The following is a 16,597-nucleotide window of genomic DNA, read 5'->3' on the forward strand; positions in this document are numbered from 1 at the left end:
CTGTTTTAGAGGCACTGCCCGAAGGGACGCTCCACTCACTGTCGGCCTGACTGCCCTGCCCCCACTCGGTGATACTGGGATGGCTTGTACCGTCAGTTCTCACCCGAGTGGGCACGGATTGTGGTTGATTCTTCTTCCAGGAAGGTCAGCTGTACACCCAACTGAGTATCTGCTGACTGCATCTTCCTGGTCAAATGCATCATGCCAGTGAGTTCACCCACCTTACAGTCGGGTGATGGACCGTTTGCCTCCCACCTGGCGGATGTGGAAAGGAAGATGAAGGCAAGTAAGGCCTGGGCAGATCAGAGGCAGGGTCACAGGTAGGCTCTACCGTGGTCCAAATCAGCCCAGCTTTAAAGAAAAACCATACTCCAGAGCTGTTTTGCGCATAAACAACTTTTATTTTTGTTCTCAGTATGTGCCCTTGACCATTCCAAAATGTCGGAGTTTCTGATTCTCCTGGGGCCACAGGCAGAGGCACTGCACGGAGACCCTCGCCCTCTGCTCCCTGCTGTCTCCCGAGGAGTCGGTGGGACGGCCTCGGAGAGGAAGCGGGCAGTCACCCCTCTCCCGAGGAGGGAACACAGTGAGCAGAGAATTAGTAAAACATAGACTCAGTCTGTAGAGGGCTTCAAATATACATATTCTATATATATAACCTGTTATATAGGATTGCCACGTATTGGTTTCCTTGTGATTGGTAATTAAAGTACAAATGGTAAAGATGTTGCACACTGCTGATCCCCTTCTCAGCCCCCCTCCCTCCCCAACATAAATAACGTCACGAAGGCCGGGTGACCCGAAGAGTTTTTGTTGCTGTAAATATTTTGTTTCTAAAATCAGTTTCCCCTTCCTCCCCTGCAAACTACCTCTGAGAGCGTGTAACACAGCAGCATGGAATGGGCAGGCCCGGGGCGGGACGGGAGGAGAGCTGGGGGCTGGACGCTCCCCCTGCCCACGGGGCAGCGACGGAAGCAGAGAATGTGCAGCGTGGCTTCGGTGCCCTCCGGGGAGGAGCTGGCTGGACCACAGAGAGAAGCCCTAAAGGCCTCAAAATGTCTTGGCTCAGTATTTACACGGTATCGGTAAGCTGCATTTTCAAGAAATTTGCGTTTCTGAAGGTACCTCTTCTGAGGTCGGCTGGGGGGAAGGAGGAACTTAAAATCACACCAAACAAACTCCCACACGTGTCCAAGTCCTGTTCCAACTTTAGCCATTCTCACACGCGTCGCTAGGAGGAGAAGCTGACGACCGGCTTCACTGCAGACGCTGCTCTGAGAGCAGGAGGCCGGGAAGACAACAGCAGTGCGCTACGGGGAACGCCGGCCCTTTTTGAGCATTAAGTGACACTGGATAGTCTGGATCCGGTTCTTGGCTGGGACAAACTCGGGCTGCAGCTTCAGGGTCGACTCGTACCACACCAGCGCCTTCTCAAACTCCTCCTGTGAGGGCCAAAGGCACACTGTGAGAGGGCTGGCCACGGGAAGTGCGCCCGAGCTGCACAGGAAGCGCCTGTGTGCTAGTGTCGGCGCCACAGTGTGACCTCAGTGGACCTGTCTCTGCGGAGAGCCCCGAGGCGGGCAGGACAAGGTGCAGAAGCCCGGGGAAGGGGGCGGATCAGCTTTTACAAAGGTGAGACCCAGCTGTGGGAGTGACGTGAAAGTAGCAGGCGCTAACGCTAACGCGGACCGGAAATGTGCCACGCATACAGCTAGGTGCTTCCTGAAATCCTTCCATCGAATCCTCGAAGACATCTCTAGAATCATGCCTGGTGAAAGCTCATTATCCAGCCGCTTAGCTTTTCTACCGTAGCTGGAAAGGTGAAAGTCAAGTCTGTTAGACTTGTACATTTTAAAGACTTTCAACTCCCTCCAACATTTAACAAAACCAGCAGGGTTTGGAAGTGACCGCTACCACAACGATGGCGTTCATATGCCACTCACACGCATCTTCTCAAAGAAGAGCCTGGACCAACCGGTTAAGTGACTCTGTCTAGCCCAGTGAGAGACAGAATCTTCATTCATAGCAGCAAATCTCCCACTTACTGGAGACAAAAATAGATTCCTAAATTTTAAGAAGTAGAGCGGGAGAGCTGCACATTCAGCACTACTAACCTGGTCAAATTATACTTCCTGCCTTTGAAGTCAAGGACAGTACATAAAGCGTCTAGCTCAGGGTTGCCATTCTATTAGCTGTTATTGAAAATATCAGGCACAGCCCCCTGCGTGACTCCACATTTTAAGCGGATGGCACGATTCTCATGTCAAATTCAGTTATGACGGCTTTTATGGGAACCTTCAGGGACTTGTGTTTGAAATTGGTCCTTGTTTCTGACCAGAATGAGGAACCTGGATGAGGACTTTCCCAATTTCTCTGTAAAGTATATTTGTGAAACTACTGGGGTTTCATCATTATTGAAAATTTGATGAGCACCTACTATGTGCCCAATACCATAAGGTTCTAGGAAGTGGAGATGAAGAGGAGTCATGTCCCTAAAGAGCCTGTAGTCTAGAGGAACGGACATATGCTTAACAAAGGATTATAGATCCAGGGTGTATGTACAAGGCGTCAGGAGTGCAAAGGCAGCGCCTCCCCCAAGCTGGAGGAAGAGGTGTGAGTGTGCGTCTACACAGAGGGTCAGCTGGGGCTGTCTGGAACAGGCAGTGTCTCCAGAAATGTAGAGGTGAATCTGCTACCTCTAGAAGGATTAAACTCATGGTGTGGAACTCCAGAGTTGCAAATATTTAGATGAATTCCATGTGTTGCTAAAAAAAAAACCAAACACACAAGCCAAACTCAAACCACTTCTCATAAAATTCACCCTCAGTGGAGCTGGCCATTTCAGACATGAAACTTCTAGGAAAAGGGAGGACAACGACACATTCAGAGAAGTTCTGAGGTCACAGGTGTGCCACAGCAGGGTTGGTCTGACGCACTCACACCCCAATCTCACCATGGCCACGTAGACGTTGCCCAGCGTGAAGTGGTTCACGGCGAAGTGCGGCGCGATCTCTACTGCCATCGTGGCCACTATGACAGCATCGTTCCAGAGCTTGGCGTTGTGCAAGATGTTGGCCAGGCTGATCAGGGGTACATCCTGAAGAAAGGAGCGCAGTGGAAAGAGGGGACATTGAGCTTCCGTTTGGGGTTTTTGATCATAAAGAATGCAGTACACGCTTCCCGGTAAATGACAGAGACGCACGATTTCCAGGGCAAACCTGCTGTTTGCTATTGGTCTGTGATGGGAGACCAAAACAGGCGCTTGCGCCAAAATACAAATTCATTGCTTCTTTCATTGACAAAGCTGTGGCTCAAACAAAACAAAACGAAAATAGCTTACGTAGACAATCTGAAAAGTGACGTGGCTGATTTATTCTGCTGCACGCTCGTCTTACTGCAGATCGGTAATAAAAAGTGTGCAGACAGACATCGGTCCACAGACTACGCTCTCAGTAGTGCTGTGACACAGGCATAGTACTTTGCGCAAGGACGACTGGATCTCCTAGAGCAGGGGCTGGCACGCTTCTGCCACAGGCCAAATCCAGTCTCCTTCCTGTTTCCGGAACATGATCATTTGTATCTGGTCTGTATTTCTAGGGCAGTGGCAGAATCAACGGACTGCAACTGGGACTATCTTGCCTGCAGTCTTAATGTTTCCAGCTGGCTCTTTACAGACAGTTTGCCAGACCCTGACGGAAATCCTTGGCCCTTCCCCGCTGCCTCACCATAAAGAGCTCAGAATGACGGACTGAACAAGCGGCAACACTATCACAGTTTTTTCCCCTTTAAGCATGTTACTTGAGCAGCTACTGGCTGTACCACACTGTGCTGGGTTCTTTAGGAGACATAAAAGAAAAAGAAAGAAGGGAGCCATCTCTGTTCTTTCAGAACCTTCACAGTGTATATGTTCTTCGATAGATGAGGCCGCAGAAGTTCAGTAACTCACCGAAGGTCAGAGAGCTGGGAGCGAGCAGAGCTGTGTTTACAAGTCAGCCATGCCAGCAGTAAAGCCTGTGCTCCCTCCAGCTTTCTGCGTACTGCCTGGACAAACAAGAAAGACACGAGCCACATCTTCGGAGCATGGGGTCTGGGGTAATGCAGCACTCAGCACACGGGGGTGATACGGATGTGCTGCAGCAAAGTGGTATGTTCTCAGCCACTGTCACAATAACCGCCTGGCTTTTGGGAAAGACTGATTATCACACAGGGCTGGCAGGCTGGTTTGCATATGCACGTAGGTGTGTCAAAGGGAAAGTACGGGGCTGGGGCTGGGGCTGGGGCTTGGTGGTAGAGTGCTTGCCTAACATAAATGAAGCCTGCATTCACTGAAAAAAAAAAAGTGTGTATGTGTGGGCGTTAGACAAGGAGCAGAAATTGGCCAATCCACACGAAGGTACAGAAATTTGCTTCTGTCTCTGACTCTGGAAGCAAACTTAGGTGAAGAATGTAAGAGGACTCCTGAGGTGGGCATGCTGGAACGTGCCTTAATTCCAGCACTCTACAGGCTGCGGCAGGAGGACTGCAAGTTCTAGCCCAGCTCAGGCAACTCAGTGAGACCCTTTTTCCAATGAATGAGTGAATGAATAAATGAATGAATGAATCAACCAATCAATTAAAGGCTGGGGATGTAGCTCAGTGAACAGGCCCTGGACTCAATCTCCAGTACCAAAAGGAAAAAGAAGAAAATGGTGTCTCTAGCTTTGTAGGGGTAAGAAAAACCCAGAAAGGGTGGCGATTTGCTTAGGCGAGTGAACACGACTCTAAAGACAGCGGAAAAGGTACTGAGGCGATGGGCCGCAGCGACCTTGGTCTTCCCTCGCGACCCACCCTGCTGGGGAGGGCCACACTGGCGGGGACAGCTCACAGGCTGAACGTGACACGAGCCAGGTCCTAAGCTGTCCCGCCCCATCCTATCCATGCACACTGTCCTTCCTGGCTGCGCCTGGGGAAGGCTGCTCACACCTCAGAATACGCCAGGGGGCAACGGAAAGGAGGATGGGTGAAGTTCCACCCTCCTGAGTCCCACCTACTCACTTTCATTTGGTGCGGAGCGTAATGCAGGGCCTGGCGCAGGCAGTCTATTGCCTTCTTCCCTTGGCCTCTCACTCGCCAGTAGAGGGCCGCCATGCTGGAAAGGACCCAGGACGTCTGGTTCTACAAAACAAGGTCAGAGGGTGGGTGTCTCTTCACCAGCGCACTCATTTACTACCAGGATCGGGCGTAGTCACCGATCACCAGCTTCCTAAGTATTGACCGGGGGCCGTACTCTGCTGAGCACTTTGTGTGCTCTTGTTGATCCTATGAGCTTACTACTATTATTAAGCAGCCTTTTCAGAGAGGAGGAAACTATGATTCAGGGAGGTTCAGTCTCTTGCCCAAGGCCACCTGACTACTACTTAGCAGAACTGTATTTCTTGTTCATGTTATTTCTATTAACTTTTCAGACAAGTAACTCACATGTTTAGAAAACCAGGCAAGTCTCCAAAGCACACAGAAGTCTTTCTGCCCTCCTTGTCTCTATTGTACACCAGTAAATACTATTTTTAGTTTCTTTTTTCTCCTTCCAGGATTCATGTTTTGCACAAGCGAATACGTATACAGAATTTATATTCCAAACCTTAACAGGAGGTGATCTACTGTTTAAATAAGAAATGATGCTTATCTGTACATTGCTTTGTTCATGAAATAAACACCCTAGGGTTTCTCCCTCAGTCTATGGAAAGCTCCCTTCTTTGTTAATGGCTGAGCTGTATTCCTTTTACGGACGTCCCGTTATTTGTGTAACTTGCTCCTTATTAACGAATAGTCGCCTCTCCCTAAATTTCTCACTGTTGCAAACAATGCTGCAAAAATGATCTTGCACAGGTGCAATCTTATGTTTCTGCAAGTGCACTGGGGACACACATTTCCAGACGTGGGCATGCCATGTCAAGAGAATACACACTTCACTCTAATAACGTCACACTGCCCTCCACAGGGTGGTTAACAATTTAATCTGCCGGAAATATATGAGTGTCCCCCTCTCCCCATAGCCTGGCCACAGTCTGTTACTAAACTCATGAACCTTTGTCAATGTCACAGGTGAGAAATACAATTTTAATCTGTATCTTCCTAGTCCTGAGTGGAACCTACCATCCTTTCATATTTTATAGCTTTTGGGCTGGGGATTTAGCTCAGCGGCATAGCGCTTGCCTGGCAAGCGCAAGATTGTGAGTTCGATTCCCAGTACCAGAAAAAAACAAAACAAACTGCATTTTATAGCTTTTATATTTCCTTTTTGATTTTTTTTTTTGTATCAGGAATCGAACTCAGGACCTTGTGCTTGCCAGACAGGCACTTATGCCACTGAGCTACACCCCCAGCCCTCGAACTGTTTTTATATGTTGCTAATTCTTCTGCATCCTGTCTATTGGGGGAAGAAAGCTCTTTATATATTCGGAAGACCACTTCCTTGCTTGTGATTTGATTTACAAACATGTATTCCCAGTTTGAAATCTGCCTTTGGACTTAATAGTGCTTTGTGTCATGAAGGTTTTGATTTATTAATTTATTTCTGATGGCTTCTACTTTTCAGCTGCAATTAGGAAGGCCCATCACTCCAAGGTCACCAAGACATTTTATTATGTTTTTTCTATCCCTCAGAACTTTTATAACTTTTATGACTTCATTTTTCACATGTAACTCTTGGATCCATTTGTAAACTCAAGTCTTTTGTAGAAAAAAGGGTACACCTTGAGATCATGTTAAGTGAAATAAGCCAGACACACAAGCTTAAATAGTCAATGGTTTCTCTTATATGAGAAACCCAAATTATAAGTAAGTAGCAAAATAAAAGATAATAGGAAGTAGGGATATAGATGTTTTTCAAATGGGAAGGGGATTGAGAGATGGAAGAGCCTCGGGAGGAAGGGAAAGAGGCCGAAAAAGGAATGAGGACGTGTTTTGTACACATACCAGCTCCACACACACAAGGATGTACATGTTCTGTACTGCACACATGTACCAATAAAGACTAAAAATAAATCTTTCATCCATCTGGAATTTAACCTGATGTAAAGTAAAAGATATCACTCCAACTTACTATTTTTTTCCAGATGGCTACTAAGTTGTTCCAAACAAAGTGGACATGCTGTCTTTACCATATACAAAATTCCAGCACTTGATTTAAATCTGACTTTGGAGTTTAGTCTAATTTTGGATTTTTCTATATATCTCCCCTGCCACTTTTGATTGATGGTCTCTCATTCCCATCTGTTACAGAAGAGGCCATCAGAAAATGTGCTATTCCTTTTTTCTTTCTTTCCATCTAAGTGTTGGTAATTTCAGAACTGCATGCTGTCAGGGTACAGTATTTATACTCTGAACTGTCACCACAGCTTCACCCGCGTCAGTATGGGCTAATCCTTTGAGTAGGTTAAATGTTACCTATTTTCTCTCATTCTTGTTTACTGCTCTTTACCTGAAAATTTTTAAACTTTAATGTAACCACACTCAATGTTTTCTTTTAGATTTAGTGCTTCTGTGTCTATTTTAAGAGGCCCTTCCCTATGCAGTGGTCAGGAATACCATTTTCCATATTTTACTCTAATTTTAAAAGTTTTGCTTTTGAATCTTAGCCCTGTATTCCTGTGGAATTGTGTATTTGTGTACAAAACTGAAATTGGCTAAGCGACTGCCAATACTTTTGCAAGTGTCACGTCTATTCCTTACCTCTTACCCTTCCTTATAAATTCAATGTTCTTCTTTTCAAGCACCATAAAAACCCCGCTGGCATTTTTATGTAATCACATTAACTCTGTAAGTCAGACTGACACGTTTACAGCGTGTCTTCCTATCCATGAACATTATATCTTTGTTTGGGTCTTCTCAAATGCATTTCAATCAACTTTTATCACTTTCTGCACACAGGTCTTGCTATTTTTTGTTGGCTTTATTATTGAAAACATTTTATTTTTGTAACAATGTACATTTAAAATTACACTTTTGTGCTGCTGTAAGGAAATTCAACTTATTTTTCATGTGTTAACTTTATAGGCAGCTATTTTGATAAAAATGTTATTATTTCTAAAAATTTGTCTTTAGGTTATTTTAGGTTTGCTATGTAAATAACAACATCCTTTCTGTAAAACATTTTTTCTTCCTTAATACTTAATGTCATTTTTTTATTGATTTACTGTACTTGCAAGGATTTCCAGTACAAGACTGAAAAGAAGTACTAATGAGAGTATTTCTAATACTGTACCATTAAGAATCATCTCTGAAGTTGTGTTGATCCTTTTAATCAGAGTAAGGACATTCCTGTTTATTCTTAATTTGTGTTCCTGTTACGTCGTGGATGGGCAATGAATTTTCTCATATGCAGTCTACTGAAATGATTTCATAACTTCTCTCCTTCCATTTGGTGAATGAAATTCTAGATTTTGTTCAAGTGAGACCATGTTCAATGTTTCTTGGATAAACCTAACTTAGTCAATGTGAGTTTTCTAGGACATTTGCTGATGGATTTTATCTTTTAGGATTTTATTTATGATTCTGATGTTGCTGTATAGAATGAGATTAACTGTCTATACTTTAAATTTACATATATAAATATATACAATTTTCATTCTCATAGTGTTTTGTTTTCAAGGTAACATGTATCAAGGAAGTGACTGAGATGTTCTTTTTTCTATTCTTAAGTCTGTACACATTGGAATGTAGCATTTCTCAAAAGTTTGATGGCATTAATTTACATAATCAGTAGACTTTTTTCTTTTTTTTTTTCTTTTTTTGAGACAGGTTCTCACTATGTAGTTCAGGCTGGCCTTAAACTCACTATGTAACCAGGCTGGTCTGAAACTCACAGCGATCCTCCTGCCTCAGCCTCCTGAGTGCTGAAATTACAGGTATGTGCCCCCACATCCAGCTGATGTCGTATTTTTTGACAGATTATTTTTTCAATCTATTGCTTCAATTTATTTGAGAGCTGTAAGACCAGTGAGATTTTCTTTTTATCCTTGAATCAATTTTAGGTAAATTACATTTTTCTGGGTATTTGTCTATTTTATGTTTTCAAATTTATAGGTAAAGTTCTAACTATATCATTTTCTTCTCTTAAAAATGTGATATAGGTATAGTTTTGTTTCCTATTTTCCCCAATATTAGTTATTACTGCTTTCTTTTTTCTTGATTAATTTTGCCCATAGAGTATTTTGCTAAATGTTTCAAATAAACAACTTTTGGATTATTGACTGTCTCCGTTCTATCTTTGTTCTGCATTTCTTTGATTTTCACACCTAATGACAGAACTTAGAAATACACAAAACTGACAGAACTAAGGATATAAACAAATTCATAAATATAGCCATATATGTCAGCATGCCCCGCAATAATTCAAAAAAAGACAAGCAATTAAAGATAAAGTAAACATGAACAATATTCTCAACAAATTTAACCTGACATTTCTAGAATACTCTATCACAGCAGATGTTTTTCTTTGTAGTGCACATGGCTTACCAAGATAGACCACATTTTAGGTCTAAAAGCAAATCTGAGTTTAAACAAATTCACACTGTATAAGGTATGACCATTTTCTACAATGTACTTAAACTAGATATCAATTAAAGAAACATATTTGGAAAATATCCAACTAGTTGGAAACCAAGTAACACACTTCTAAGAAACTGAAAAACCAAAGAAGAAATCAGACAGAAAATTATAAAGCCTTTTAAATGAAAATATAGCAAATCAAGTTTGCCATACATTTAGAGAAAACTTTTAGCTCTAAATATCTGCATTACAAAAGAAAGGGATTAAATTCATAATGTAAGTTTCCATATTAAGAAACTAAAAAAGGAAAGCAAATTAAATTGTAAGCAAGCAGAAGACAAGGAAATTGCAAAGGGAATATATCAATGAAAGAAAAGACAGAAATACAAAGAAAAAAAAAAATCAATGGGTCCAAAAACTGATTCTCTGAGAGCAATAAAACTGATAAAATCCTAGTTAACCTGATCAGGAAAAAGAGAAAGAAAACACAAAGTACCAATACTAGATTAAGAGAAGGTACATTACTACAGATTCTACATAAATTAAAGGGATACCATTAGAGCTTTATGCTAATAAATTCAACAACTTCTATGAAGTGGAGAGATTTCCTGAGAGACACCAAAGATCACTCAAAAACAGATTAATCTGAGTATCTCTGTATCTATGAAAGATACCACATCTATAGTTGAAAACTTATCACTTTCAGAAGGAGCTGACGGCACATGCCTGTGATCTTAGCTACTCGGGAGACTGAACCAGGAGGGTCACAAATTCATAGTCCGTCTGGGCAATTTAGCAAGACCCTGTTTCTTTTCTTTTTTTTAAGACCCTGTTTCAAAATACAATAAAAAAGAGTTGAGCATGTATGTTAGTGGCAGAATGCTTTCCTAGCAAGCAAGTGGCCCTGGGTTCAATCTCCTGTACCACAAAACAAGCAAACAAACAAAATTACCACAAAAGAAACTCCTGACCCTGATGTTTTCACTGGTGAATTCTGACCAACACTCAAGGAAAAAAAAATACTAATTTTCTACAAATTTTCATAAAAATAAAGCAGAGGTAATACTCAACTAATTACACAAGGTCTTTATTATCTGATACTAAAACTTTACAAAAATATTATAATAAAAAGAAACCACAGAGCAATTCAATGTCCCCCATGAACACAGACTCAGGTACAGATTGACTGCTTTTCAATTCAGGAGGTGTTTATGTTGACAGATTTGCAATTTTGCTGCTTTAGTTTATTTATTTATTTATTTAGTTTTTTTTGAGACAGGGTTTCGCTATGCAGTTCAGGCTGGCCTTGAGCTCACTTTGTAGCCCAGGCTGGCCTTGAACTAGCAACAATCCTCCCGCCTCAGCCTCCCAAGTGCTGGGATTACAGGTATGCACCACCATGTCCAGCTTTTCTTTGCACCGGGAATCTAACTCAGAACCCTGAGCTTGCCAGGCAGGCGCTTGTGCCGTTGAGCTATATCCCTGGCCCATATATTTAAATTTAGAATGGGTATATCTTCCTAGGGAACTGAACATTCTATCTTTATGTAATCACTCTCTTTGCTCCTAGTTTTTGTTCTAAAATACTTTTCTTTTTTCCAGGTAATAGATCTATACTTACTTCGAGTTAGTGTACACCTGAATGCTTTTTTCCATTTTTTCAACATTTCTGTCATGCTGTAGGTGCAGGTTATAAAAGCATCTAGACCCTTCAAAAATGTTCCACTTTGACATTCTTGTCACTGTTATATTACATTGTTTACCTTTATCCAGATGTTTGGATGATTCTTTTTCCCTTCCTTGTTTTTGGCCTTTTCTTTTTTTTTTGGTCTTTTGTCATCATCTTCTTTATCAGTTTATCTGGACAGTTTTGGGGTTTGTGCATTCTCCTAACATTGATTTTAAAATTTTACTCTAAGTAACATCTACACAACATGTCCACCCATCCCTCCTAAACACACAGGTTCTCTGAACATACTTTTATCATGCCAATTTCAAACACAAATCCGCTCTGACCCTCCACAGTATTCGTTCAGCCATCTCTTTTAAAATCCACGAATTATTACCCCTCATGGGCAATGCTCAGGTTTATGTACCTGTTTACCGTTTCATTTATTTAACAAAGATGTCTCAGACAATGCTGTGGTTATTATACAGAAAAGTTCCATTAGGGATAGTCACTAGGTAGTGTCCCTTTCCAGTTCTTACCTTTAACTATCACTATTCTTTCCTCACTGCAGGCCCCACAATTCACAATTCTAGGGAATCTGGATGCTTTCAAAATTATCACCTGGCTTTCACAGTTGCTATTAACCAGGTTTCTTTGCTATAATCTCTGTGGGAAATCTGTTCTGTCTCCATGAGGTCAAAAATCTTTCCTTTTTTTCCTGATTTATCCAAAGCACTTAAAGGTAAACGGCATATACAGTAGTGAGCTTCTGCTACCTCTCTGCTGAATGCACGAATGGCTGCTGTGAAGTTAAACTACCCTCTCAGGTCCCAGCCCAAAGCTGTAATCTACGCTATGATACTGTGATTCTAATGTTGCAACTCACACTTTTCCTTTGTTAGCAAGTTTTGCTAGGTGTCGCAAATGTGTGCACCAGGAGCCTGGAGGGCAAGAGGGGAAGGGTCTTCCCTTTTCTCTTTGTATGTTGTTCTCACCAGTGCTCTTCGAACACCAGCCCTTGGCGCTGGTACTGCTCCGGTCTCCAGCTAATCCTGCAAAGTCCCCCGCACCCCTGCATCCCAGCGGCATCCAGGCTGTGCCCCCTCTTCAGGAGCAGAGGCTACAGCTCCCTGGAACTCCGCCTTGGACTTCTCAGTCCTGAAAGCCTCACTGCTTACCTTCTCCTATCCCTGGAGCTGGTGGGAGCCACTCCCTACAGTTATCTCTGTTCTGCCTCAGGGTCTTCGTTTTTCTGTTTTAGCTCTCCACAGCCACATACTATATTTTCCAAATTAAATTTGCTTTTGCTGAAATACCGAGTATCATTTCTGTCTTCCTGACAGCACCCGGACTGAAACAAATCCTTTTACCATACCGCTGTCTCTGCTGTTTTGCAGCATGATGATAACGTCTCTGAGCATGGATTTCTTTTTATGTAGTTTGGGACACATGGTGCTTCCCGCGTCTGCTGATTCACCTGTTTCCATAACATTTCAGGTACTTTTTTATGTAAAGCTCTTAAGTCACTAGTTCTGTAATTATGACTAGTCCATCTAACCCATCCATCTACTGAGTATCTGACTCAAACACCTAAATGTGTTTCTTTTTTTTTTATATTTTTGGTTTTTCTCCGGTACCGGGAACCAAACTCACGACCTTGCACTTGCCAGGTAGGCACTTTTGCCGCTGAGCTAAATCCCCAGCTCCTCCTAAATGTGTTTCTAAAGACGTGCCAGTTAGCTCCTATTTACCTACTCATTCTGATGCCACTTGTTTTTTCATATTTGCGGTATCTTTCAAATGTTTTATGGTGAATAATTACATATACACATACACACCCACAGACATGTATGGGAATGGGAACTCAGTGTGAGCTCATTTAAGTTGGTTCTGCATTCTTTTGGCACCAGCTTTGCTGTCTTTGGGAGTTTCTTTGCTTTTTTAGACTTGGAGGAAGCTGCTTCTCTCAGGAATCCTGGTTCCTTTTAATGGAAAATGATACCTAAAGATCAGCACCTGACACTAAAAGTGCTTATTAGTGTCAAGCTCGCCAATGTCTGGCCTTTCTGGCAAATAAAGCCAGGAAATGTTCATCTTAAAAATGATAAAAATGCATCAGAAGTCATTACTCATATTTGCAATTTAGGATTACTGGTGTTTATTTAATATTATCCTCACATCTGCACTTCTTTACACCCATGCCACAAATTTTTGTTCTCAATAATAACCACAGAATGACTCATTTATTGGACTAAATGTAAGACCCCAAACTACGAAACTATTAGAAGAAAACCAACAGCGAAAATGCTCTGCGACAGTAGTATGGGGAATGATTTTTGGATAAGTACTCAAAAGCACAAGCAACAAAAGCAAAATCAAATAGGATTACAGAACTCAAAAGTACAGGCAACAAGAACAAAGATAGACAAATAGGATCATATCAGACTAAAAGCTTTCTGCACAACAAAGGAGACAGTCAACAAAGCGAACAGACAGGATTATAGAGTGGAACAATATGCGTGAAAGCTGACAAGCAGTTAATATCCAGAATATATATGGAATTCACTTCAAGAGCGAAAAGCTAAATACCCAAATAGATATTTCTCAGAAGACACATCGTGATCACGCAAGGTGATCACATGGCCAACAAGTATGAGAAAGTGCTCAATATTATTAATCATCACGGAAGCTAAAAACAAAACCACAATGAAGTATCATTTCACTCCAATTAGAATGGCTGTTAGAAAAGACAAAAACGGAAAACAGTGCTTGCATAGATGTGGAGAAACAGGAACTCTTAAACACTTAGTGGTAGGAACGCAAATTAGCATAGTCATTAAGACAACAGCAAGAAGTGCCCTTAGAAATAGAACTACTATGACTCAGCAATGCTACTACAGGGTATATATTCACTCCCATGCAGCACTATAGTCAGGGTATGGAGTCAGTCTAACAGAGAACTGGATGAAGAAAATGTGGTACGTATACACAAGGGAATACTCTGTATCCAGGATGAAATCTCATCACCGGCGGCAACATGGATGAACTGGGAGGACATATGTTAAGTGAAACAAGCCAGTCACAGAAAGACAAATACTGCATGATCTCACTCATGTGTGGAATCCAAAAAAAACTGACCTGTCAGAAATTCGGAGAACTGTGGTTACCAAAGTCTGCGAAGGGCGGAGGGAAGGGAAGACGGACTGGTAAGCAAATACAAAAGCATGAGCTATAGGAAGGGTAAGTGCTGGCGTTCTATACAGAGCACTACAGCTAACAATATCATATTGTGTATTTCAAAATAACTAGAAGAGAGGACTCTGAATGTTCTCATTAAAAAGAAATGTATTTGAGGTGATGAATATGCTAATATCTGCACTTCATCATCACACAATACAGTTTATGCATGTACTGAAGCAACACATCATATCCCATGACTATGTACAATTGTCAGTCAAAAACAAAATTCAAAACAACTCCACACCAGGTATGGTGCAGCATACCTGTAATCCCAGCACTTGGGAAGCTGAGGCACGAGGATCGCCATGAGTTCAAGGCCATCCTAGGCTACACAGTGAGTTCACGGCCAGCCTGAACTACACAGCAAGACCTTGTCTCAAAAAACAAAACAAAAAATTCCCCAGGTACTTACTTATTTCACAATACATACACATACAATCTCAGAAAAGCACTATCAATATTGTTAACAGTATCACTGAAAACTGTAAGATTTTTTGTTTTTGGGGTAAATTCCATTCGTGATGTACAGTCAAATAACTGTGTTTTGAAGTCATTAGAAATAATCCTTCCCAATGTGGTTATAGCAACAACTGAATACCTAGTTAGGCCCATTCAATTTTACTTTGTTAGGAATTGCTTTATTAAAATTTAAGATTTTGTAATTGCTCAAAATCTTTGATTCTAAAGTCAAACTGATAAAAAAATGGCAGATATAAGGAAATCTCTAGCTTATTTCCCTGTCCTGTTTTATTTTCTTCTTTCTTGAATGGAAAATCATTTAAAAGTAATCTTAAAGATTTATTCTTCCATTAAAAAGAAAACTTTCAGTTGCCCTGTCTATATATTTCTCTTTCCCTTGCAATTAAAAAAAAAAAAGGTAGAAGATGACATTTCTTGCAATTTGTTTTTTTCCCACTTCATGTATCCTAGAGATTACTTCTAGATCCCTGGCATGGTCCTGCTTCTTGACAACCGCAGATGCGTCCGTTGTGGGGAAGGACATATGCAATGCTCATCCACGAGTAACTTTTTACCCAGTCTGTCCCCGAGAGCTGGGCAGTTCTTTCCATCTGCTATTACCAACCAGGTCATCATACACAGCTTCATTTATTCATAAGTACTTTTGTTTTAATTTTGTTGCCACTATTTCTTTAGATAAGATTCTAAAAGTAGGATGAGACTGTGCAAGTTAGCAAATGGATTCTTCTGCTAGGTATAGTCAGTGGCCCCATACCATTTCACGTTTTCACCAGCGATGTGTAAGTGCGAGAGTCCTACAAAGCCTCAGCAAGGGCTTGCCACACTGGAATTGCGTCAGTGTGAAAGATGAGAAATATTTCAGTGGTTTTTATTTATTTTTCCTGTTGTTTGAGACAAACCATAGATCACCTTCAGCCCCCTTGCTTTTTTGCTTTTAAATTAATAGGTCAATTTAGGCTACAAACTCCCCTCTAGAACTGCTTTAGCTGCACCCTTCAAGTTTTGATATTATCATTCACTTAAAATATTTTCTAATGTTGTGGGTTAGAGATGTACTACTAATGATATACTACTAATGATGTTGTGGGTTAGAGATGTACTACTAATATTACCAAAAATAGCTGGGGCTTTTGCATATATCCTTTTGTCTTTGATCTCTTTTTAAACTTAATTCTGCTATAGTCAGGAAACATATGCTAAGTGAGCTCAATGTCTTCAGATTTAACCAAGGCTTAATTTATGACTTAGGTTATGATCAACATAGTAAGTGTTCCATATGTATTTTTAAAATTTTTATTATTTATTAGTGCATGTTTGTAGTACGTTTTGTGGGGGAACTGGTACATGTACACAATATACCTTAATTCTTTTTTTATCCTCTTTCCCTTTTCTCCCTCTCCCTATACCCATCTCTTGACCCTCTTCCTTTTCTAATATTTTGCACATATTTGCAGTACATGTTTACATTCCTTGTATGGCGTTCGTACATGTACATAACACATCTTCATTCCCTTTCTTCATCCTCTACCCTTCCCTCCCACCTTCTCTCTCCATCTCTTGAAAAAGACAACAGAAGACTCATGCCCAGAATATATAAAAAACTAAACACCAAAAACCAACAAAAAACCCCAGCTCCTCAAAGTAAGACACCCAATCAAAAAAAGGGCATTGAAAGGAATA

The 16,597-nt window shown here is 41.4% G+C and overlaps 1 protein-coding gene across 5 annotated transcripts in view; it reads right to left on the reverse strand.

Moving 5' to 3' along the window:
- Positions 1–378: 378 nt before the first annotated feature.
- The window catches only part of Ttc17 (tetratricopeptide repeat domain 17), a 99,768-nt gene continuing 83,549 nt past the window's right edge, over positions 379–16,597 (reverse strand). For all 5 annotated transcript variants that reach the window (XM_005384087.2, XM_005384085.2, XM_013514118.1 and 2 more), the window contains 3 exons: positions 5,035–5,154; positions 2,954–3,097; positions 379–1,442 (listed from right to left, as the gene is read on the reverse strand). In XM_005384087.2, coding sequence (XP_005384144.1) covers positions 1,311–1,442; positions 2,954–3,097; positions 5,035–5,154 — 396 coding nt within the window. In that variant the 3' untranslated portion in view covers positions 379–1,310. The remainder of the gene's footprint in view (positions 1,443–2,953; positions 3,098–5,034; positions 5,155–16,597) is intronic.

The sequence above is a fragment of the Chinchilla lanigera genome, unplaced genomic scaffold (assembly GCF_000276665.1).
Source record: "Chinchilla lanigera isolate Chin_1 unplaced genomic scaffold, ChiLan1.0 scaffold00021, whole genome shotgun sequence".
Lineage (NCBI taxonomy): Eukaryota > Metazoa > Chordata > Mammalia > Rodentia > Chinchillidae > Chinchilla > Chinchilla lanigera.